At 38.7% G+C, this 25,749-nt stretch overlaps 2 protein-coding genes across 4 annotated transcripts in view; both read right to left on the minus strand.

The window, feature by feature from the left end:
* Positions 1-24,353, minus strand: part of Znf30 (zinc finger protein 30) — a 109,264-nt gene extending 84,911 nt beyond the window's left edge. The window contains 1 exon segment of the mRNA XM_078033099.1: positions 24,277-24,353. The gene's annotated coding sequence lies outside the window, so the exon portion shown is untranslated.
* Positions 16,561-25,090, minus strand: LOC106145055 (uncharacterized). Of its 3 annotated transcripts, none has more exons than XM_013360920.4 (5): positions 25,025-25,090; positions 24,277-24,349; positions 20,112-20,232; positions 19,773-19,856; positions 16,561-18,786 (listed from the first exon to the last, which is right to left on the minus strand). In XM_013360920.4, exons 2-5 carry the CDS (start codon positions 24,283-24,285, stop codon positions 17,300-17,302), a joined length of 1,701 nt encoding a protein of 566 aa, XP_013216374.2. In that variant the 5' UTR covers positions 24,286-24,349; positions 25,025-25,090; the 3' UTR covers positions 16,561-17,299. The 3 variants fall into 3 exon arrangements, with proteins under 3 accessions (XP_013216374.2, XP_013216373.2, XP_077889272.1); XM_013360919.4 differs by having other exon boundaries at positions 19,773-19,859; XM_078033146.1 differs by lacking the exon at positions 19,773-19,856.
* Between the last annotated feature and the right edge of the window lie 659 nt (positions 25,091-25,749).

Here is a 25,749-nt window from a genome sequence, read left to right on the forward strand (position 1 = left end):
TTCTCGCTTTCAAAGTCTGTGATGAGAAATCAGTCGTTAACCTAATTGGTTTACCCCTGAATGTAATCTGCCTCTTTTCTCTTGTAGCTTTTAATGTTATCTCCTTGTTCTGTACGTTGGCTATCTTCATAATTATGTGTCTTGGAGTTGGTCTATTATGGTTTTGAATGTGTGGGGTCCTGTAGGCTTCCAGGATTTGGCAATCCATTCCATCTTTCATCTTTGGGAAGTTTTCTGCAATTATTTCATTTAATATGCTGTCCATTCCTTTGGTTTGAATCTCTGTGCCTTCTTCTATCCTGATGACTCTCAAATTTGGTTTTTTTTTATGACATCCCATATCTCTTGAATAGATTGCTCGTGGGATTTAAGCATCTTTTCTGTGTTGACTATACTCTTTTCAAGTTAATAAACCTTGTCTTCATTATCTGATGTTCTGACTTCTACTTGATCAAGTCTATTTGTAATACTCTCGTTTGAGTTTTTAATTTGGTTTATAGTTTCCTGCAATTCTAGGATTATTGTTTGATTTTTTTTAAGATCTCTATCTCCTGGTAGAGCTCATTCTTTGCCATTTGAATTTGTTTAATTCATTTTCAAAATATACTTTTATTGCTTGGATTTGCTGTCTCATGTCTTCTCTAATATTCCTTTCCATTCGAGTTAGGTATGCCTTGAGTTCTTTCCCTATCCCTGCTTCTGATGTTTCTATGTCCTCCTGTAGAATTAAGTTGTCTTGCATTGTTTGTACTCCTTTTTTCCCTTGTTTTCTCATGTTGTCCACGTTACTTTCCAGCTCTATTTGATTATCATGTTTCTGCTCTCTTCTATAGGTTTGTTTTGGTTCTGTATTACTCTGATGTCTCTCCTTTGTGTTGTTAAACTATGCCTGCTACCGTGGATTCCGCTGGGAAGGAATTCCAACGTCCGAGCTCCAGTGACGACACTACTCTGCTATGACAGGCCCCAGGCTCCTTGCTGGGGTGTCCTAATGGGGGGGGTGTGACTGGACTGTCTCTGTTTGGTTTCAGCTCCCGGTCGCGGCAGGCGGGCGATCTCCAGCCACCCAGTATCACAGGCCGAGGTCCGGTGATTGGTCGCTACTGGGCGGGCATTCACCTACCGCCCAGTTACGGGGGCAGTAGGTGAACTGTCGCCGGCGGGCCTGCAGTTTCCAGCCGCCCAGTCGCGAGGGCCTTGCCTCTAGTCCCCTGGTTTCTCCTGCTAGTCTTGGTTTCTCCTGCTAGACCAGATTTCCCCTGAGTGATGGTTCTCGGCAGATCAAACTGTACTCTGGGCCTGCCGTTTGTTGGGTGTGGAGGGTGACTATTGGGAACCCCGGCACTCTATTGTTTTGTTTCCATTGTGGGGGATAGAACTGTACCGCTTCCTTCCCCCTCTGAAATCCCGTACTCAGCCCAGGGGTCAGTGCGGGCTTGGCTGGTGGGATTCCACCGAATCGCAGCCACTTTTCTCCCTGCTTGCTAATTAATTGCTTCTCTGAGGCGCCACACCTTCTGTAGCCGTGGGGCAGGCCGCGCAAATCCGCCAGCCCAGATCTCCGGGGTCACACAGTTGGCTATTGGGATTCCAGGCACTCTATCGTTTTGATTTTTTCTGCTTGCCCCTCCCCCAGCGCTGCTAGACAGCGTTTTGGCTGCTGATGGGAGGGGAAGTTGAAGGTCAGGTGTCTCTAGTTTTCCCCTAGTCTTTATGCAGGCTCTCTCTGATACTCCCTCCCCCGGAAAGCCTAGGAGAGATTTTATGTGAATTCCCCGATGTCTGGGGGATGAGCTGAGTGACACACACCTGTTTTATTGTTGCAATCTGTTGGAGAGTGGCGGTGGATACTTCAGCTCTCCAAGACTGTGGCCGCTGATTGCCTTGGTGGAGTGTCCGCTGTGGGGGATAGGACTGTACCGCTTCCTTCCCCGTCTGAAATCCCGTAATCAGCCCGGGGGTCAGTGTGGGCTTGGCTGGCCCTTCCTACTTTTTATAATTTTTTCAAAGCCTTCAAAATGTTTCATGTGGTCCAATTACTCAAATAGTTTTCCAACAATCATTGATAGTGGCTTGCTGAGCCAATCCCAGGCTTTGCCAGCACTATAACTACTTATAGTGACTGACTTACATTGGTCTTTCATGGTGGTTTCCTAGGTGATGAGAGCCTTGCAAGACTTGCTGTAAAGCTCCCTCGTGTTGAAACATTTTGGAAGCTTTTTAAGTGTGCCCTGGTGTTCCCTGATTGAGAGATTGGATAACAAATAGAGCATTAGGGGACATGAAAAGAACACCTAGTTTGGGGTGAGAATTTTCAAGTTCTTGATGACAATGGAACAGGGCATTATCCAAAATTAAAACCTTGAAGACAGGTTTTTTCCCTGAAGATAGCATTCAGCTTTGTAGGGTATGATATAACATGTGGGACATGTTGCATCAGAAAAGAGGAAACCTAACTTGCTACCCACTTCCCTGTCCTAAGGCCACATGTGGCTAAGACAGCACCTGCTGTCAGCCAGAAGGTGTTGCCGTGGGTGTGACAAAAAATCAGACCACCTTTAGGATAGGCTCAGAACTCTTCAGCCCTCTTGGACAGCTCGTGTCTCCCATTACAGCCTGTAGGATGGGTGTACACATGAACTCGCCCCACCCTGCTGACCTTTATCCTGATTGGCTCCTGCACATTATATTAGCTGTGTGTGTTTTCTCAATAAACTGAGATCCTGCTTTGACTGGTCTCCCGACTGATTGTCCTCTAGTGGGGGACGGCTGAGTGGGACGGTCAGTCGACCTTTGTGACCTTTGCCTTTCTTGGCTTGCCCTAGTTGGGGCATGCTCTCCCCAGTCTCTCCTGCAGGTCAGGAGGGAACAGGAGGGTGGGGGGCTAAAAACCCCAACCCAGCTTCTTGAATGAAACTGTTATAAATCCAATCACAGAATCTTAAAAAAAAAAAATTTAGTTGTCAAGGGACATTTTTATTTATTTATTTATTTATTTAGCCTCACACGTTAGGCAAGTGCTGTACCACTTGAACTACAACCCCAGCCTGATCACAGAATATTTTTGATGTCACTCATATTTTTTGTTCCACTTACAATGGACTAGAATGCAGTTCAAATTTTTCCCTTTAAACTCCTTGGAATTTGGGATTCTATACACCAATAGAGATTTGCACAAAAGAGTCACCATTGCTATTGACACAATTGCAAGACTGCACAATATTCAACTAATAAAAATGAAGAACTTTGGAGGCCATTTGGTTCATTTGCCAATGATCTGGATCAGCATTGATACCTACTTTTCCATATAAGCCTTTTCCTGTGTAGAACTGATTATTCAAATATTTCTACAGCTCTCTGATCTGCTAGTTTCACTTTTTTTTTTCGGGGGGGGGGGTTACTAGGGATTGAATCCAGGGGCCCTTTACATTTTTGCTTTAATGTCTTCGTTTCACTGCCTTTGTCACTCTGAGCCTATTTTGATTGATTGCTTGCTTTTTCATCTCATTTTGGATTTATTTTCCTGCTTCTATATACCCATTTATTTTTTATTGCATGTCAGATATTGTGGTTGGAGAGTTTATATTCTTGTAAATGTTCTTGAGCTTTGATTTAAAACACAGTTAAGCAATTGGGAAGCAATTGGACATTTCTTGGAAAGTATGTCCTTTTGGGACTTTCACTTAAGCTTTTTTAGGAAAGACCAGAGAAGTGTTTCATTTAGGGCTAATTTTCCCATCGCTGTGATGAAATTCTGGAGAATTTTAATGATGCTATATGAATTGAAAGGTTTTTCTATTTTGATAGTAGAATAGACAGTAATTGGGGGCATTTGTGCTATCTGGGCTTTTTTTTTTTATGTAGAATCTCACTAAGTTGCCCAGATAGCCTCAATCTTGTGACCTCCTATGCCTCCTGAGTCGCTGGGATTACAGGCATGCCACCACTCCCAGCTCTCACTTGTCTTTTTGATCGTTCTTTTCCTGCTCTGTGGTAGTTTCCTCACACACTCATTGGTTCTTGAATGAAGACAGGAAGGGACCCTTTGCAGATCTCTGAGGTGCTCACATGTACGGTTTTCTCTGTTGTTCTGGCTGTGAATGCTAGGTGCCTCAGTCCCCCCACCCCATATTTGTAAATCCATCCTCTCACCTGAGGGGATTTTCACATTCCATATGGGTTGCCTTCCCATTGGTATTTTCTCCAGCAGAAAGAAATGTGACAATGGTAGGGCTCAGTTACTTTGTGCCCATCCCTCAGGGATCACTGTCCTTTGCTTGGCACACAATATATTTGGAACTATTTTTCATATACTGTGTGTGCCTTTATAGCTTTTTGAAGCAAGAGAGTGGTTGTACATGGAATATTTTGACTTTGGAAAAGTTGCTTGACATAGGAAATTAATTTAAAAATTAAAATGTGAGGGCTGAGGCTGGGGCTCAGCGGTAATGTACTTGCCTGGCATATGTGAAGGACTGGTTATGATTCTCAGCACCACATATAAATAAAGTTTTATCAACAACCAAATACATATTTTTAAATAAATAAATAAAAATTTGAATATAATTGATTCAGCAAAATCTATATACTGGCTGAAGATACTTCCCTAAGCCAATAGTTGTATCTTTCAGATAAGAATAGAACAATTCTTGGGCTGGGGATATGGCTCAATTGGTAGCGCACTCGCCTGTCATGGGCGGGGCACTGGGTTCAATTCTCAACACCACATAAAAATAAAATAAAGATGTTGTGTGCACTGAAAACTAAAAAATAAATATTAAAAAATTTTCTCTTTCTCCCTCTCTCTCTCTCTCTCAAAAAAAAAATAGAAAAACTCTGGGGTTGGGGTTGTGGCTCAGTGGTAGAGCGCTCACCTAGCATGGGTGAGGCCTGGATTCAATCCTCAGCACCACATAAAATAAATAAAGGCATTGTGTCCATCTGTATCTAAAAAAATAGATATTTTTTTAAAAAAGAATAGAACAACTCCTAGGTAGACTTTCTAGGAAGAAAAAAGGTATCCTCAGATATTAAGAGCTATGTGGTGGGGAAAGTATATCAACTTTCACCTCCAGGGACAGAATTGCACATAGGTTTCTGATCAGTTGGTGCTACAGTTCTAATGAAATTCTCTCTACCACCCTGAGTTGTACTTGGGTACCTGATCTCAGGTCCTCTTTTCCTAAATATAACTCCTGACTCCTAACTGCAGACAACATGGAGGGTCTGCCTGGAATGAGAGTAAAAGTCTACAAAAGTCACATGGGGTTCACATACTTAAGCATATAAAGAATGATAGGTAAACATAAGTCATCAGGGTTCAAATTCTTTGTGTGGTCAGCCATGGTTAGTTCCTGTAAAAGAGCCTTCATTCCATAGGTGAAAAGACATTTACTCTTTCCACAACCTTAGCCTCTGGTCATCTCTGGGATTTTTAACTCAGAAGCTAACTTTAGGGGCTGGGAGATGTTTTCCAAGCAGACCTCATAGGTGCCCATCATTTGATCTGTGCATGTTGTGGACAGGAAGTTCTATTAACCTTTGTTTTAGGCTGAGTCCTGGCTGCCCTGAGATTCTACTTCTCCTCTCACAAATGATAGCACATGTTTTCCTGTTTCCTCAACCAGTAGGGGACACCTTCCCCAGACCTCTACACCTTTTTCAGTGTCATCCTTTCAACAGTTCATCTGAAAAGTCTTGTTCTTCATAACCACTTAAATCCCCTTATTTAGACTGACATCATTGTCTTCCTATTTCTTTGTTCTTTACTGAACCTCAGGCTGAACTCTGGTCCTCTGCACCTTGAAGTTTCCTAAGTGCAAGCTGTACCTGTGAATTTCAAAACTCAAAGAAATATTTATATTTGTTTGTTTTAGGGACCCAGACACATAAAGAAAATGGCTCAATGATTTAGTGTCTAGGAGTGTTTTTGTCTTTTTAAAGGATATCCAAGGAAGCAAAGTACTCTTCTAACTGTAGTCCTCATGGCTTCAGGGCAGTCATTATTTCCTCAAAAAATTGAAATAGCTATGAATACTCAGAATTTTCTATATTACCCTGGAGAAAAATGTTGACCCTCTTTTGAATATACCTCACCTGGATACTTTCAGACTCAGAAGTAACTCATAATGTAAGGTGTTGTCTTGCTTTATAGATGTCAGCAAGAAGGTCCATTTTGGTCTCTTTTTTCATTTCCCTGTCTTAATTGAGATTTGCACTAATGCATCAGGCTCTGGTATTTATAATCACTTAGCCTCAAAAGCCCTAAGCAGACCTGGTAGATATGCAGAATGATCCAAAGAAGACTTTGTTGCTAACAGTGAGAGAAACAGTATATCCATGCAGCAGCTCATTTATTCACACTCATTCATCAGATATTTATTGAACACACACCTCAAATCTTGCCAGAGCATTCTAACTGCAGCTACAACCACTGGTTCAGGAATTTCTTGTGTTCCCCGAGCCAATTCCATTAGTATTATTAAGACTTTCTGCTAGAATTTCGAGGAAGGAGGGGCTTTTTCCTGGGGTTTGATTAGCCAGGAGGTGGGAGCTGTGTTGCTGGAAGCCATCTTTCTTCTTAATGGAGAGGCCTCTCTATGAACTAGTCTTTGTGGAAAACAGAGCTATGCTATGGCAAGAGAATTTCCTTAACATGATTAAAGCATGGCTGTTCCTGAACCCAGTGGTATCAGGTAATAACACTGAGGACAAATTGCTGTGTGTCGGGTAGAAGTCTCACTTCCAGGTGACTCTGCTCTAAATGGCTTCAATAAAAATGAAATGATTTATTGGTTCATGAAACTACATCACCATATTGTATAAAACTGCTGAGCCACATCCTCAGCCCTTTTTATCTTTTATTTAGAGACAGGGTCTCACTGAGTTACTTAGGGCCTTGTTATGTTGCTGAGGCTGGATTTGAATTTATAATCCTCCTGCCTCAGCCTCCCAAACTACTGGGATTATAACTGTGTACCATACCCAGCTGTACAATAGATATCTTAAACTGATCCTCTCTAACTGAAAATATGCATCCTTTAGGCAACATCTCCCCAACCTACCCACCCCCATTTCCTCCTAACCACAAATTTACCCTCTACTTTTATGAGTTAACTTTTATAAATTCCACATAAGTGATATCAAGCAGCACTTGCCTTTTTGTGGTTTATAATTATTTTATACATTTTTCTTTCAAGTTGTTTAGAAAAAAAACAGGAGTTACAAGCCACAATTATAAAATACTGTCTTTTAAATTTGCCATGGATCTTAATTTCTTCATGTGTCTGTTGAGTTACTCTCTAGCTTCCTTTCATTTTAATTTGAAAGAACTTAGTATTTCTCAAGGGAATATCTATTTGTAAGGAATGTCTTAACTTACTCTCATTTCAAAGGACAGCTGTGCTAGATACAGAATTCTTGATTAAGGGGTTTTTTTCCACATAATACATTTATTTATGTATTTACTTATTCATCAGTATTGAGGATTGAACCCAGAAGTGCTCTACCACTGAGCTACATCCTCAAAATGATCAGCCTCTTTGAAATAACTCAAACCTTTTATTTTTTAATTTTAAGACAAGGTCTCACTAAGTTGCCAAGGCTGGCCTCAAACTTGAGATCCTCCTGCTTAAGCCCCCCATGTAGCTAGGATTACAGGTATGCACCACCTGCCCAGCTGCAACATTTTACACATATTATACTTCTGCCTTCTGACCTGCAGGGTTTCTGCTGCAAAATGACCTAATGATCTTACCAAGGATCCCTTGTAGGAGACAAGTCATCTTTCTTTTGTTGTTTTCAAGATTCTCTCTTTGTAAGCTTGACACAGTGGTACATGCCCATAGTTCCAGCTTCTTGGGAGCTTGGGGCAGGAGAATCATTTGGGCTGAGGAGTAGAGTCCTATAATCCCAGAGACTTGGAAGGCTGAGGCAGGAAAATTGAGAAATTGAGGTCAAGCCTTGGCAACTTAGCAAGAACCTGTCTCAGAATAAAAACAGTTGAGTATATAGCTCAGTATTAAAAGTGCTCCTGGGTTTAATTACCAGTACCACAATTTTTTCTCTTTGTCTTTGACATTCAGCATTTGATTATGTCTTCATATGGATCTCTGCAAATTTATCTTCGAGTTTATCAAACAACTTAGATCTGTAAGTCCATGTTATTTCCTCAGTCTGGGAAAGTTTTCAGCAAATATTACTTAAAATAATTTTTCTCAGGCTGGGGCTGTAGCTCAGTGGCAGAGTGCTTCCTAGCATGTGTGCGGCACTGGGTTTGATCCTTAGCACAACATGAAAATAAATAAATAAAGGCATTCTGTCCATCTACAACTACAAAAAAAATTTAAATAGTTTTTCCATCCCTTCTCTTTCTATTCTTCTGGGACTCCTATAATGCATATAATGATCCACTGATGGTTTCCTATAAAACCCTTAGACGTTGTTCACTATCTCCATTCTTTTTTACTTTCTACTGCTCAGATTCAATAATCTCAAATGTCCTACCTTCAAGTCTGATGATTTTTTTTCCTGCTCAAGTCTACTATTGAGCTTCTCTAGTGAGTTTTTAAAATCAATTATTGAATTTTTTCAGCTCCAAAATTTCTGTTTAATTCTTTTTTCTAATATATAGCTTTTTGTTGATATTTTCCTTTATTATTTTTCTGATATCCTATAATTCTTTGTGCTTCCTTTATGCCTTCAAGCATCTTTAATACAATTATAAAATTCTTCATCTAGTTAGTCTGATACCTGTCTTGCTTCGGAGGTGGTTTCTGATGCTTTATTTATTTCCTTTGAATAGGCCATGTTTTCCTATTTCTTTGACTTGTGATTTTTTCAATGAAAATTGGGCACTAAAAAAAAAAAAAAGAAAAGAAAAAAAAGAAAGAAACAGAAAACATCCCCTTCTCCAGTCCTTGCAAACTGGCTGTGTTCCCAGAGAAGCCTGTTGTGTTCCATGACTAAACACTCAAGGTCACTTCAGGTGAACTGGGCTGCATGAAATAATCAGAGAGAGAGAAATACCTTTTTCTTTGGGTCCTATGACAGCTCCTCTGACCTTAGGGGTCATGAAGAGAGAGAGAGGAGCACATCATGAACCCTTTTATTGGTAAGAAGCCATTCAAAGGAGACAAGGGATAGGATTACAAAGGAATAGGTGAGTGTAGCTCAACCCCCACAGGTGATGCCTACACCTAAGACCCACCTTGCTATTTGCACTGGGACAACACCCAAGTCACCACAAAATGTAGTGATTGGTCAGAGCCTTGTGCTTCAGGACTGGAAGGTGTGGTCATTCAGAGTGGCTTCCCATAGAAGCCCTTTAATACCAGCTGGTTATATTCTGAGACTTGAGACCAGTGTGAGGAAAAAGTTTAAGATTTTCAGGTATTTTTTCCCCCCTTTTCTCTCCCTTTCCCTCCCATCTCATGTCTCTGTTTAATGTTAGTCTTTTCTTCCTGCTCTTCCTCCCTGCTCTGTTCATAGTTGCTCTCATTATATCAAAGAAGACATTTGGTATTTGTTTTTTAGGGATTGACTAGCTTCACTAAGCATAATCTGCTCTAGTGCCATCCATTTCCCTGCAAATTCTATGATTTTGTCATTTTTTATTGCTGCATAGTACTCCATTGTGTATAGATGCCACTTTTTTTTATCCATTCATCTATTGAAGGGCATCTGGGTTGGTTCCACAGTCTAGATATTGTGAATTGTGCTGCTATGAACATCCATATGGCAGCATCCTTCAGGTATTTTTTCTGAACATGTATTTTGCCTGGGTCTCCTCTGTCTTCTGATTTCCTTGAATACACACCTGCATTTAAATATCTTGATTTCTCAGGGTCATACCGCAGGTTAACTTGGGAACTTCACCTGAATTATCTTCCTCCTTGTGTCTGCAGGGAGTCTCCTTGAAGCTTTCCCAAGCAGTGCCTGATGTTTCTTCTACCCAATATCTGAGTTAGGCAAGGCAGAGCTCAGTCCTTCTAGCAATCCCAACAGGTTATAACACTTCAATAAGATCTGCTCTGCTACTCTAATTCAAAGAAGAGAATTGGAAACTATAATGCTGTCTCCTACAGACCACAACAATGCCATAGCATGATGAACTGTAAAAAGAATGCACATGCCAGAAAACTTCTTTCTTTCTAAAATCTGGTTTTACTTAATTGGACATTTACATGGTTGCTATTTTCTCCTTTGTCCAAATTCCTCCTAACCTCTAACTAGGATCTAACCCTGGGTTCTTTTTTTAGTCCAGTGGCTTTGTCCATTTAGTCTGATTTTAGCAAGAATTCTGATGAGTCTGTTTTGCAAACTCCCCAACTCTTGATATTGTATCAACCTGGTCTGCCTTTAGCAATCAATAATCTGTCAATTCAGTTTAGTCAGAATTCCCTTTGTCTCTGATGTTTCCTTTTTTTGTAATTTTCTGTCTGCTTGACCCTCATCCTGATCCTTGATCTCTCATTCTTGTTGTCCTTGGAGTTGAGTCCAGTCTTTCTCTCCTACAAAAAAACCCTATTATAGCAGCCCCTTTGAATAAAGTCTGCCTTCTCCCTTCTTTAACAATTCCAATAAGGTTATTTTAGCTAGTTTTTGTAGGTTTTTTTTTCTAGTAAGTAGAAACTTGAACTGTACATCTTTTTTTTTAATTAGTTACACATGACAGTACAATGATCTTGACATATTTTATAGGGTTTTTAAAAATGTCTTCTTGGAAATAAAAGGGCTTGGATGTTGTAAAGTCCACCATTTTGCTGATGTCAATACTGTTTTATGGGTTGTTAATATATTCTGGATATTAACTTCTTATCAGCTATATCATTTGTAAATAATTTCTCTCATACAATAGAAGGATGGGATAGTATCCTTTGATGCACAAAGTTTTTAACTTTTATTAAGTCAATTTATCTAATGTTACCTCTGCTTTCAATGTCAATACCCATAAAACTGTTGCCAAATCCAGTGTCATGAAAATATCTCCCAAATTTTTCTGGGAGTTTTATAGTTCTAGCTCTTACATTAAGATAATTGATCCATTTTCAATTCATTTTGGCATATGGTAAACAGTAAGAGTGCAACTCCATTCTTTTCAAAACTATTTTATTAGTTATTAATGGACCTTTATTTTTTTGTTTATACCCAGTGCCTCACGCATGTGAGGCAAGCGCTCTACCACTGAACTACAACCCCAACCCCAACCCCACAACTCCATTCTTTTATATATATAGTTTTCTCAGCACTATTTCTTGAAAACACCATTCTTTTCCTTTTTTAAATATTTTTTAGGTGTAGTTAGACACAATGCCTTTATTTTTATTTATTTATTTTAATGTTGTGCTGAGGTTCGAACCCAGGACCTTGCACATGCTAGGCGAGTGCTCTACCACTGAGCTACAACCCCAGCCCCTGTCCTTTTCTTTTTGATGGCCTTGACATCCTTGTTGAAAACTATGTATGTAAGAGTTATATAAGGGCTCCCTATCTATTCAGTTGATTTATGTTTATCCCTATGCTAGTACCCATGTTTTAATTACTATAGCTTTGTACTAAGGTTTGAAGTTAGGTACTATGAGTTATTTATTTATTTAAATCAATATTGATGTTAAAGAACTGGCTTTTCCAGTTCTGAGTTTTGGGATTTTTATAGGAATTGCATGAAATCTGTCTATATCCTTGCATAGTAATTACATTTTTACACATTACATACTTCTATCCATGAACACGGGATATTTTTCCATTTTTTAAGTCTTTCTTTGATCTCATTCCGCAGTGTTGTTTAGTTTTAAACATAGTTTTATTTCTAGTATTTACTCCCTATAATTATAAGTTGAATGTGTTTCCTAATTTCCTTTCTGGATTGTGTGTGTGTGTGTGTGTATCATACACAAATACATTTTTATACATACATAAAAATTATTGGGAGGAATTGATTTTCCAAATTTACTAGGTTCATCAGATTTGTGGATTCTTCAGGATTTTCCTTATATAAGATTATGTCACCTGTGAACATAGTTTTACAATTTCTTTTCCATTCTGGATGCCTTTTCTTTATTCCTCTTGTCAAATAGTTCTGGATAGAGTTTTCATTGCAGTTTTTAATAACAGCTATGAAAGAAGATATCCTTGACTTTTCCTGATCTTGGAAGAAAGATTTTTATTCTTTCACCATTAAATATGATGTTAACTGTGATTTCTCACAAATATCACTTATCATGATGAGAAACTTTCTTGTTCCTGAAAAATTTTATCATGAAAGGGTACTATATATAAATTGATTGCATAGAATTTTCTTCATTCTATTAGTGAGATGAATTACACTGATTTTTTAATATTGAATCATCCTTGCACTCCTGGGATAAATCCCACATGGTCATGAAGAATAAACCTCTTATGTGCTAATGGAATCTATTTTGTTGAGAATTTTTATGTTTATGTTCATAAAGGACATTGGTCTATAATTTTCCTGTGATATCTTTCTCTGCCTTTGCTATCAGAGCCATGTTGGCCTCATAAAGTGATTTAGGATGTGTTCCCTTCCTTTAATTGTTTGGAAGTGTTTGAGAATTGGTGCTAATCAGTACAACTCATTGTTGCCTCTGACTGTTGAGATGTTCTATTTCTTCTTGAGTAGATTTAGGTAATTTATGTATTTTGCCTGACTATTTTTTTTTCTAATTGCTGGCACATAGTTCATGTTTTTTTTTTGGCTCACATTTTTTAAAGGTTTCAGTTTGTGAGTGTTTGGCTCATTCCTTTGACTTTCTGGAAAAGCAGTACATCATGACAGGAGAACAAAGGAAGCTGCTCACCTCCTGGCAACTGGGAAGCAAAGGAAAAGGAAAAGGAGGCCCAGGTCCCAATATTCCTTTCAAGGGCACACTCCCGATGACCTCACTTCTTTCCTTAGTTCACCTCCTAAAGGTTTCACCACCTCCTGATAGTGCCACAATTGGGGACAAAGCCTTCAAAATAGGGGCTTTGGGGGAACATTCAAGATCCAAAGTATAGCAAATAGTAAGGAAGACGGATGTTCAAATCTAGCCTATGTTCCCTAAAAGGGATAACTTTGGGGAACTTGTTAGAACCAATTGAGTCTCAGGTTACTATTAACATGGAGATGATTATGGAATTTGCCTTATAGTCTGTGGAAAGATTACTAAAAGAAGAAAAAATACACCACTCAACTTACATGTGCCAAGCACTGCAGTGTTTACTTGATGAATATTTTCTAATTCTTATACCACCATTTCAAAGCAGAAATCAGGAAAAATGTGACTTCCCCAAAATTATATAATTGGCAAATGTCAGAATCAATAGGCTGATTTCAAACACAGGTCCAGAACTGGGAATATTTAATTTCTTAATTAAATTTATTAATTTAATTTATAAATGCTGCCCCCAAAACCTCCAACACACACCCATAAGGTTCAGTTGCTGCTATTAACAAACACTGTATTATTATTGAATTTTCCCCTATACACATTTAATGCCAGAACACTTATGTTCTGCACCTCTTAGGCCCCATGGCTTTGTCATTGTTTTCTTTCATCAGTGGCTTCTCTACATAGCCTTTTTACCCTAATTGCAACCTGCTTAAAGATAGTGTCTGACTCCCCCTGGAAGTCCAACACAGAGCGAGGCTCCCAGAAAGTAATGTGGTATGTGCCTTGATTTCTTTTCTAAATATTTACTAATGACTGATCAAGAGGTTGTAATCATGCCCGACTAGCCCAAGCCTAATAACATGACTGACTTACCAGGCATCAGTGTGCAGTGACATGGCTGTAACCTTCATTCAGGAAGAGAGCAGTTGCAGGCAGCCCAGGGGATCCTGTACTGGGATGATGCTGAAGATTTGCAGGCTTCAGCCCTCACAAGGTAAAGCTTTTCCTCTTCTCCCTGAAGTGACCTAAAACTTCTTTATTCTTCTCCTTATCCAAATCTATAGGATTTGGAAGTGTTCCCACATCCCTACTGCATACTTGTTTCACCTTCTGCCTGGTCTCTTGTGTCCTTGGATTATTTGGGGCAAGAAACATGTTTCCCTTCAAAATGGTTCAGACACCAAAGGAGATATTAGAAGGAAATGAAGGTGTTTTATAAGGCCTCTCCCCACAAAAAGTGTAACAGTAAGTAGAAGAGTGAAAAGTGATTAGGAAGACACACTAGATGTGACATTTGAGACTAGAATGACAAAGCAGCCACGAAAAAATGATTAAATCAATAGCTAATATTTACTGTTTTTGAGGTGCCACTGTTGTGTTTTAGACCAAGTAACTTATTTAATCTTCATAATAACTCAGTGAGATAGGTCTTATTATCACTTTACAGATGGAAAAACTAAGGCAGGACACACTGGAATAATTTGTCCAAGGTCACACAAAGCCAGTAAACATGCAACCTGGCTCAAATCCACATAGCAGGCTCCAGAGTTTGTGCTCCTCACACACAACACACAAAGCTTTTAGCTCTTGAAAGGTATGGTCTTATTTATCTAGCCCACAGCAGATGTTCAAGAAATGGTTAACAGACCTGAGGAAACAATATTATTCTGTCAATTAAGGCATATTATTAAGATCTTAGCCCAATTTTTTACCATAAGGTAACATCATTTCATTGCTTTTCTAAAACCCTGTCTTTATTTTAAAATTTGGTTTCTTATCCCCTAGTTTTGAGCCATTGTAAAGGCACTTTAACTCAAGAATTGTAAAATAATGAGTTCACACTGATACTTACATGATTCCTCTCATAACAAAATGTCAAAGTGGTATAAACTATGATAGTGGGAGCTGGGGCTGTAGCTCAGTGGTAAAGCATTTGCCTCGCATGTGTGAGACACTGGGTTCAATCATCAGCACCACATAAAAATTAATTAATTAATTTAATTTAAGTTAAAAAAAAAACAATGGTAATGAAAGGGAGTAAAATCTAGTCATTAAATGACCATAGAACTACTTCATTGTTGCAGTACCAGTTGCTTGGGAGAGCATGGGAAAGAAAATGAAACACAGCTACTGCCATTAATAAATAAATATATATACACACACCATGCCATGCTTCCTTAATTATAACTCTCTTAAAGATCCTTCATCATTCCACAGCATTTCAAAATAAATCTTGTCACTAAAAATAAATCAAAGATACATCCCGGTGAATATTAAAAACTTACCACCCCATGATGTCTTAGTGGTACAGCACTTGCCATGGGATGCATGAAGGTTTGGGTTTGATCCCCACAACAAAGAAAAAAAAATCACTATCCCATTCACAGCCCACCATCTCTACTGAGCATTGGGCATTGCTATTGAACTATGCTCCCTGCTTTGGCTTTCATTTAAAGTTACACAGCTATTAGAGAGCATCTTGCCTGAAATCAGAAACCCTGTCATTCATTCCATGATATTTTATATCAATAAAAAATTCATTTTTAAGACAACATTTTATTTGTAACTCCAAAATGCCATAAAGAACACAATATGAAACATAAGCTACGTAACTGCCCATTGCTTGTAGGTGACCATACACTCCTAATCACATTAATCTGTGCTTTCTAATCACAAAATAGGAAGCCACAGGGTCACAGAGACTATTCCATTTCTTACCAAGAACTTAGAATATGTGAAGCCATCCTCCTCACATACTATATTAAGTTTAGTGCAGAAAACAGAAACTCTTTAAGTATTTTAAGAAAACATAATACAGGAAGATAAAGCTTTCAAAATTGGCAGGCTGGCAAAAGTAATGACTACTACTTCTGAACTACTGATTTCAAGGTAAAAACCTATAACTTGACCAAGGGATGGAAAAATGACTCTGTTACCAATGCTGCAGGCAGCAGTATTTCAAAGCTACAGAATTTGAAATTAGACACTGGAACAGAATCCACCTATACAACGTAAGAAAGAACTTGCTTGCCTATTTTACCTAGAATTCCACAGCACACACATCTACAGGACACATGGTTACAAAATCAGGATTCAGATTAAAAGCTCACCACAGCAAAGCACACTCTAATCTCTCGTAATAGATTGCTTCTTAATTGTTGTCACAGCATTTGGGAGTTATTGCAAATTTGCTATTATTCTCTTTTGACAGCTCCAATCCCTGAGAAAAGGATAAATTTATTAATTGTTACAGTGGTTATCAAAAGGTGCTTCCTGGCAGGGAGCATTAGTGTCACCTGACAACTTGTGAAAAATGCCAATTCTTCACCTTAAGCTAACTGATACAGAAATTCTGGAGGTGGAGCTTGCAATCAGTGTTTGAACAAGCTCTCCTGGTGATTCTGACATACTACTAAAGTTCACTAAAATTCCTGACCCATGGACCTGTAATATATGAGTAATGCTCAACAAATTATCTTGAAATATGTGAATTAAATAAAGCCCATAAGAAGTGAACTACAAATTTTCTTCACCAAAATAATATCCTTTTCACACAGACCAGGCTATTTTTCCTTAGGTTTGCCAGTTTCCCATTAAAGTATGACTAAAATTAGCTTTAAGAAGTAACAACAACAAAAATTCTGCAAGAAATAGAGCCACAGTGAAATTTCCTTACGTATAAAATTGTTTTATTAGAGACCCCATTCTTCTTTTGCAGCTTTGATTTTTCAACATTGTAACATTTATTGGATCCACTGGATGACTAAGTATCTTCACATACCCATTAGCTAAAACTAATTTCCATGTAGGTCTCAAATTGCAAGTTTCTGCTATGAGATGCATATTTATTTATAATATGCTTGTCTGCTCTTCTGTAAAACTGTTTACAAATAGTATTATTGCAAAGAAAGATATATACATAATTCCTACAACTTTCAAGTTGTTCTACGATTCATGTCTTGATGTCTAGCAAACTAACCCTTAGCAAATACTACCTTTTTTACATCAGATTTCTCTCCAATGTGAATTCTTTGATGTAAGATGAGGGATACATTGAATGAAGGACTGCCCACAATTTCTGAATTTTCTATATTCCCATAGCTTTTCCCCCATATGAGTTTGTAAGAGATTCATACTACCTAATCTTTCCTAAATCTGCTATGTGTATAGTTTTTTTTTTCTTGTCTGTATTTACTTATGTCAACTAAGGGATTAATACTGACAAAGGCCTTCCCACATTTGTTATCCTCTTATGGTTTTCTATAGCATGAACTCTGATAGACAATAAAGGTTTCATCATAAACACTAAAGGTCTTCCCATAAACACTACACTTGTAAGACTGTTCTCAAAAATTTTGATATTGAATTAGGATTTGTGGCTGAAATTTATTATAAAAAATGATGCTTCATATAGTTTCTCTCTTGTATGATTTCTCATATGCATACTGATTTATACAGTCTAAAGACCTTTCCATATTTACTGCATTACTGGGTTTTTGTCCATTATGTGTTTTCTGATGGGCAGTAAGATTTGAACCTTTACTAAAAGCTTTTCCACATTCATCACATTTATATGGCTTTTCTCCAGTATGAATTCTCTGATGTACAGTAAGGTTTGAACTACAGCTGAAGGTCTTCCCACATTTAATACACTCATAAGGTCTTTCTCCAGTATGAATTCTGTGATGTTGAAGCAGGGATGACCTGTGACTGAAGGCTTTCCCACATATACTGCATTCATAAGGTTTCAATCTAATGTGATTTCTCAAATGCATATTCAGTGATTCAGGCTGGCTGAAAGATTTCCTACATTTCTGACATTCAAAGGGTTTTTCTTCAGAATGAATACTCTGATGTTGAATAAGAAATGAGAGGCTACTAAAGACTTTCAGACATTTGTTACATTCATATTGTTTCTCGATAGTGTGAATTCTTTGATGTCGAGTAAGGTGTGAGCTACAGCAAAAAGCTTTCCCACATTCACTACATTCATAAGGTTTCTCTCCAGTATGTATTTTCTGATGGTGGATAAGAGATGACCTATGAATGAAGGCCTTCCCACATATTTGGCACTCATAAAGTTTTTCTTGAGTATGAATCCTCAGATGTTCAATGAGATGTGAAACACGACTAAAAGACTTTCCACAGTTCGTACATTCATATGGTTTCTCTCCAGTGTGAGTGCTTTGATGATTAGTAAGAGAAGAGACATGACTAAAGGCCTTTCCACATTCAGCACATTTGTAAGGCTTCTCTCCACTATGGCTTATTTGATGTCGAGTAAGGGATGAGCCATGGCTAAAAGTCTTCCCACATTCACGACAATGATAAGGTTTCTCTCCTGTATGAATTCTCCAATGGCGATTAAGGATTGATTGTTTACCAAAGGCTTTCCCACATTCACTACATGTAAAGATCTTCTCTCTATTAAAAGTCTGATGAAGGGTAAGAGATTTGCTTTTGCTAAAAGTTGCCACACTTTCATTAGAACTCAAAACTTTCTTTCTGCCACTGATTTTCTCGTTTTTTATAACTGACCCTATTGGTAAACTCTTCTTTAACATATCATATTTATGCAATGTCCCTTCAGCAGAAATTCTCTGTGGTTCAGAAAGAGTAGGCTTTACATGGAAGATGCTTCTAAATGACGTACTGTATTTGTCAACACTTTCCCCAGAGGGGCTCTCACTAAAGGTGAGGGTCATTGGTCTGCAATGTTCTACCTGATGTCCATCCTTCCCCTCCAACTTCCCTTTATATTTTCCGTTCTTATTAAAATATGAAAATTCACAATGCCGCCTTATGTTTTTTTCTATTTTTTCTGTTTGGGGTGAATCTTCATCATAAATATCCTTTGTTGATAATTCCTTGTTTTCCCATCTTGATTCCCAATCTGAAATACATCAAGAAAGCAAAGCAATGCTTTTTCTATACTTTTGAAAGGAAACTTCTCGGATGGAAATAGGAGAATTAGATAAGAAACAAAGCCTCTAGAAAACACATGGCTCTAACAATTCATGTATTTCAAAGATTCTGAACAATGCTGAAGTGAGGCACAGAAAATACAGAGAGCTCACAGAAGCAGGAACAGAGTATAACAAACAAAAGGAGGAAAATATAGACACCACTATTTGAAAAAAATGAAGCTATTCCAGGAAGAAAATGTAGAAGGCATTCTGTATTCAGCCATCATTTTGTGCCTATACTCATAGGAAAGATCACATTCTACTTTACATTTTTCTTGTGCAACTTTCAGTTAATCTCAACTAGCTGCCAGATTAACATGCATGAAATACAGAATTTATACTACTATATTAAACAGTTACAATGACAACAAAATATATCTATGTGCTCCTTTTTGGTAATAAAGTTTTAGACTTTCTGAGTTTATATAATATCTGTGTGAAATCATATGAGAACTTACTAGACATTAGAAAATATTATTCTTAGAAATATATTCTAATACATTTCTTATTTCCACTAACATTTATGTTCATGTATATCCCAAGAAACTCAGCTTTAAAGAAAAGGTGATTTTTCATCTAATTGACAACTTTTCTTAACTTAAAACAATCAGTAAGTCCATTTCTTAAATGGGATTAAAAAATAATTTGTCTTACTGGGTTATGAATAAAATAGGAATTTGAATTATTGTAATGGCAAAATCCTTCACTTCTGATTAGATGATATGAGTAATAGAGACAGAATAATCTGGGAGTGGGGTGACTGTTTTGAATCTAAGCTGAGGGTACCTCAATTTTGTTTACCTCTGAGATCTCATTTTAGTGTCCCTAAAATGCCTCCACACTCACACTCACAATAAGCATCTTTAACAAAGACCTCCTTTGCTTGATTCACTAGACTCACCCAGAAGCATACCTTTTGACAGTGTTTTCTCCACCATCCAGGGTTCTTTTCCATCCTCCAATAAAGTGATCACATATGGCTTAGTTATGGAAAGACCTGCTTACAGAAAGAATATACAACTTTTTAAAGCTATGCTCCTCAAGGTTGAGAGATCATCACAGGAGCAAACAAAGGAAGGGTGGAAGGATGTCCACTGAAATGAGAAGATAAGCTTCAGGTAGGCACAAAGGAGCTACACATTCCCTTCGGAACATGGCACAGAAATTCAGCCATTTACGTAGGAGGAGCTTCAGCAATTGGAGTAGCAAAAGAAAGATCTCCCTCACTGCAGTGGAGGGGGAGATATCTTACCTAGAGAGACCAGATTTTCATAGTTCTGCACCATCACATCCTTGTATAAATCCTTCTGCGCAGAATCTAACCATGCCCACTCTTCATGAGAGAAGTCTATAGCCACATCACTAAATGTCACCTAAAACAGCAAGATATTTAGATTCAACCACAGCCCAGGCCTCTTCTAACACTGTACAAGGGGTAAAATTTCTTGGTTGTGGAAGAAAGCAAACAAGATTCAGGACTTGTGATAATGATCAGAAATCCAAACTCAGTTACACGATAACTGAATAATTATGTGCTCAGCATTGTCATATAGTACGAATGAGAGGCACATACAAGAACTTTGCTTCAGAAGAGTTAACTTCTTCAAAGAGAATAAAAGTATACAAAATTTGAATAATCAGCATTCAACATTTGACAGTATACATTAAAGTACTTAGTTAAATCTTGTATACGTTAAGTGTTATGTAATGAAAAATAAGGCCAAACCAATTTCTCTCACATGAGATACTCAAGATGATTCACTAAGGTTCAAGGGAAAAAAGAATGATCTAATGGATTCAGAGAAAAAGACATTTTTCTATTAAAGACTGATAAACATAAACTGCTATGGTTTGCACATGACCCTCAAAAGGCATGTGCTACAAACTAAACTGCCATCATAACAATACTAAGAATTGGGACCTTGAAGAGGTAATTAGGTCACAAGGGCTCTGCCTTCATGAAAAGATAACTGATATGGTAGGAGAGAGTTCATTTTAAAAGGATGAGTTCTATATCCTGTTTCTGTGCCCTTCTGCCATGCGATAATGCAGCAAGAAGGCTTACCAGATGTTAGCCCCTTAATCTTAGACTTCTTAGCTGCCAGAACTGTGGAAAATAAATATCTATTGTTTATAATTACTTAGTCTGTGATATTCTGCATAGAAGCACAAATGAACTGACATATACATAAATAATTATGAACAAAAAAGAAAGTATATTTATGGTGTATCCTTAAGCCTTGTATTGCCAGTCACCCGATAATTAAAATAATTTGACACCCATGGGTGAGAAGACTGACAGATGGCTTCATGCCAATAGATAGTACTTGAACAGGATCTCAAAGTAAGGGTAAAAAAATAAAAGAAAGGACACATATCAGAGACTACATTCTAAAGGAAAGCTCATAGATGTGTTTAGAAATTTCTTCTCAACAGAATTCATTCATAATGTTGTTTAAAATGGCAAAACTTTAGAAAAAGTTTAAATGTTCAATAATATATTATTGGTTGGTCAAATTAAAACATATTCATTTAAAATGGCATTGTTACTATCTTTCATTTATGAAACAGACATGACTTGGCAGTGGTAAATTTTCATTACAAGAGAGGTTGATTCAATATTTTAATACTCTTGTACAGTGTTTTATATGTACCTTCACCAGTAACACATCTTTAGTTTTAAAGAGGGGATTTACCCTTGACAAGTGCTGAGAAAATAATTAAAAATCGAATCTCCTACCAATGCAGAAGATCCTCTCCACAAATGTAGAAAAGAAAGAAAAGTTGCATTCTTGAATAAGCAATAAACCAAACAGATGCACTACACAGGAATCCCACTAAAGATTGCCAGGACAGAAAGAAATCTCACTCTTTTACAAAGCCAGGAAGATATAATCCATTATATACATGTTTTCAAATAAATGGTAACTGTCCTCAACTAAGAGGACTTAACAGAAAAACATGCCACCTTATAGTTCATCCTAAATTCACCTGTTAATTGGAGTGTCCATGGGTTAGTTAATTGCATTTATCCCAAAGAAAAATAAATTTTTTTTCTGATATCTTAATGACAAGCAAGTCTTTACAACTTGGAGCCAGAACCTACGCTAAATACTCACATACAGCAGAGATGGACACTAATTTCCATAATGTCTACATTTCAAAATGATGACTTCAATACTTTTAGGACTAGCAAAATGGGCAAGAGGCTGATTTAACTTTTTAAAAAATTTACACACGACTCAAAGGGATGGGGAATGATTTTACAATTATAGATTTTTCACAAGAAAATACTCTAGAAAAGGATATAGAAGTCTCTTTCCTTTTTTATTTTTTATTATCATTTATTTAAACCTGTGTTTGCACTTAGCCAGGTACTACAGGGTTAAGTCATATGTGAACTGAATGTTTTCTAACTTTTCCTATTTTCCATAATAGTTTTTAAATTATTAGCTTTTACAAATTTAATCTGATAAACCTAATAAAAATTCAACACAAAATAGACACATAAAACATTACCTTTCATTCCACAAAGTCATTTCTTGTTTTTTTAACATATATTAATATTAAAGAAAAAATCCACATAATCTCAACAGATATTCTCTCTTCTTTATTTAGTGCAGAACTTTAGAAAATGTGTGTAGCTCCTTTGAAAGACCTGCTAAGGCCTCTCTATCTATACTCAGGGGTTTTCAATATAACTTCACTTCTATAGCTTCCTCCCTGTTACTATGTCACCACAGCCAATGTACCCTTACTTCCGCAGGGGTGGTTCAACCCTTTCTTCCTCTTCAATTGTTTGGGTATCCTGGGTGTTCACTATCTTTGTCCCAGAAAGAATTCAGGAGATTTGTCCCAGCATTTGTCCCATAATATCTTATGCTTTCTTATTTTTCTTTCAGTCCTTCAGTGCTCAATACAGTAGCCATTAACCAGTTTGGCTATATAAATTAAAAATTAGATTAAAATTATACTGAGTAATCATAGGAGGTTGGTGTCTGTTGTACTAGACAGCACACATATAGAACATTTCCACCAATGTAGAAAGTTTAGACAGTACTGTACCACATTAGGAAGTCCAATCAGTGTATACCCAAACTGATGTACAATTTTTCCTACCAAGTGCGTTATAATTGCTTAGAAGATAAATCAACAAATGATTTTGGTATTCCTTTCCTTGTTTAAAAAAATAATAAGAGGGCTAGGGATGTAACTCAAGTGCTAAAGTGCTTGCCTAACATGCATGAGGCCCTGGGTTTGATCCCCAGTACCTCAAAAAAAGTTTTTCTAATAGTCTAATTTTCTCAAAGCTTCACCTTCCACTCCATAATTCTGCCTATTTTTTTGTCACTTATTTTATTCACTCAGTAAATATTTACTAAGCATCTGCTTGGTGCCAGGTACTACTCTGAATACACAAAAAAGAAAAACAGTATTCCTTCCAGTAAGAGGAGACAAACAATGAGCAGATCTCAACACTGAACACATGTAACACAAAGCAGTGATGAAGGCAGAAGTGACAGGTCAGGGAAGGTGGCTATAATTTTAACAAGTTATTCAGAGAAGTTTTCCTGAGGAAGTAATCATTAAGCAAAGATACAAAGAAGGTCACTGCAAGCTTGTACATATCTGGTGAAAAAACATTCCAAGAAGATGATACAGCAACTTCTAAGGCCTGGCAGCAATCACTTGCACTCACAGGGACAAGAAAGGCAGAAAATGAGGTGGGATCAGAGAGACAATATCCTAATTGTTCAAACTTCATACATCATTGCAAAACTAACTTCCATTTTGAGTTGGGGCCACTAAAAACTTTTAAGTCAAGGGATGACAGAATTTTAGAAAACAACAGAATCCACTGTGGCAGTTCTGTTGAGAAAAGACTGAAGACTGAAGGGCAGAAGCAAGGAATCTAGCTAGTATCTACTACAATAATCCAGAGAGCTTGGATCAGAGGCGCAGTGGTAGAGGGAGTGGTGGGGTAACCAAGTCAGATTTTATATATATATTGTTTATACTTTAGTTCCAACTAGAGCATTTGAATGTAATACATGAAAATAATCAAGGACAACTCCAGACATCTCTTCAATTGAGCAACTTCAGGACTCATACACCATTCAGACCACATGATAACCATAAAGCAAACAACTTAAAACTCCAAACTTGTGTTTTGAATTATAATTTTAAATTTTTGGAGGACGACTCCAGAGAGTCTTCTAGGATAAAATTATGGTTGAACTGAGAGAGAATAGTACCTTGCAGCTCTTTTGTGGGCTCCATCTTTTCCTATATCAGAAGGAACCATAAATCTAATCCCTAAATGTTCTTAAGTGGGAACTGGAAGCAGCCCCAAAGTGAACACTAGAAAGTGCTAGTAAGAAAGCATTTCAGAAAGATTTGGGGACATGCAGACTTACCTGAGTCATTACAATTTCCAATAGTCCACACCGTTCCTTTTCTAGCTTTGTGGCTTACGGATGGGTAGTGTTCCTGAGAAACAGATCAAGGGGGGCGGGAGGGAAAAAGTCAGGCATTTGTTGGAGCTCTGTGATACACAATAATGGAAAAGCACACTGGTAATCATTCTCTTGGGCTCTCATCTCTGACAGAAGTAAACCTTCACCAGGTGCCACCGGTGACGAAAATCAACAACTGTGTACTAAAGAGGCAGATGCATAAAGCAATAAAATAATGTGGAGCATCACTACGTTCTATCTTCCCTACTATGCATGACAGGCGTTCACGTTATTCTGGACTTACTTTTTAAATAATGACAACAGAAACCCAAAACATACTTAAAACGTATGATCAGGATTACAAAACCAGGGCGTCAGGGTCCTGACTGAATTACATTCAAACTGTGGATGGCGACTGTCTTGAGCCCGTACTGCAGGCACTCGCCCGGTGCGTTTCCCCGGCTCTCGGGAGGCCAGCGCCGTCCCTCCTCACTCCCCCTCTACAGAGCAGGACACGGAGGCCGGGTAACGCTAAGGCCGCACTCGAGGCCCCGGCGCCGAGAGAACCCTGCAGTCGGCCAGGTCCGGGGATCGGGTGAGGCGCCGTGCTCCGCCGGCCGCCCTCCGGGAACCCACACCTGCCCGAGTCCTCAGCAGCACCTCGCGGGCGCCAAGCCGCCAGGCGTCGGGAGCGGGCATCTCTGCGTACCTGACGCTTCGGACGCCGGAGAGCTGGCAACGGCCGCCGCCTCCCGGGAATAGTCCGCACAGATTCCCAACCGATTCCAGAAGAGCGGAGCCAGGCCGGGCAGCGCCGCGGGACGAGCCCAGAACGGACGCCGCAGTCCAGCGACCTGTCCAGACCCCTCCGCGTCCGGAACGGAGGCTCCGGGCACTGGGGACGTGGACCTCCGGAAACCACACTTCCCGGGAGCCTCTGCGGCCGCGGCGCGCCACGAGGAAAACGGCCTCAGCTTTCTAGGAAATGGTACCGCCCGGAGACGTCGCCCCAAAGCGGGCCAACGGGGACGTGCGCGCAGCGGGACGGGAGCACACAGCGTCTTCGGGTTCACTATCCTTCCCAGGACAAAGGCGACGCTCTCCTTGCGTGAACGTTCAGACCACGAAACTACACTTCCCAGAAAGCCACGCGGCAGCGACGACCGTCTTCCGGGTCATCGGTGAGCTCCAAAAGTGCTTTCCTCCTTGGTGGCCCCCTAGAACTGGCCTTTGCTTAGCCGACTTTTGCTGTCAGGCTGTCCGCTTGTTCTGAACTGTTATAGCTCCCACGATGCCCAGTGGCCGCACCGTCTCAACAGTCGTCGTCCACCAACCCAGGACATTTCCGGAAATTCATGAGGACAAGACATCTGGATGGCACTAATGACGGCCATTCAGGTGTGCATTACAGGCCCACAAAAAACCTGGAAATAA

This window comes from Ictidomys tridecemlineatus, chromosome 15, assembly GCF_052094955.1.
Source record: "Ictidomys tridecemlineatus isolate mIctTri1 chromosome 15, mIctTri1.hap1, whole genome shotgun sequence".
Lineage (NCBI taxonomy): Eukaryota > Metazoa > Chordata > Mammalia > Rodentia > Sciuridae > Ictidomys > Ictidomys tridecemlineatus.

Bases quoted from the DNA above. Each gene is read 5' to 3' on its own strand.
- LOC106145055 (XM_013360919.4), bottom strand. The intron at 19,860-20,111 runs GTAAGATATCTC...TCTTTCTGTAAG, and splicing joins TGAAAATCTGGTCTCTCTAG to CAGGTCTTTCCATAACTAAG. The intron at 18,787-19,772 runs GTATGCTTCTGG...GATGTATTTCAG, and splicing joins GGAGAAAACACTGTCAAAAG to ATTGGGAATCAAGATGGGAA.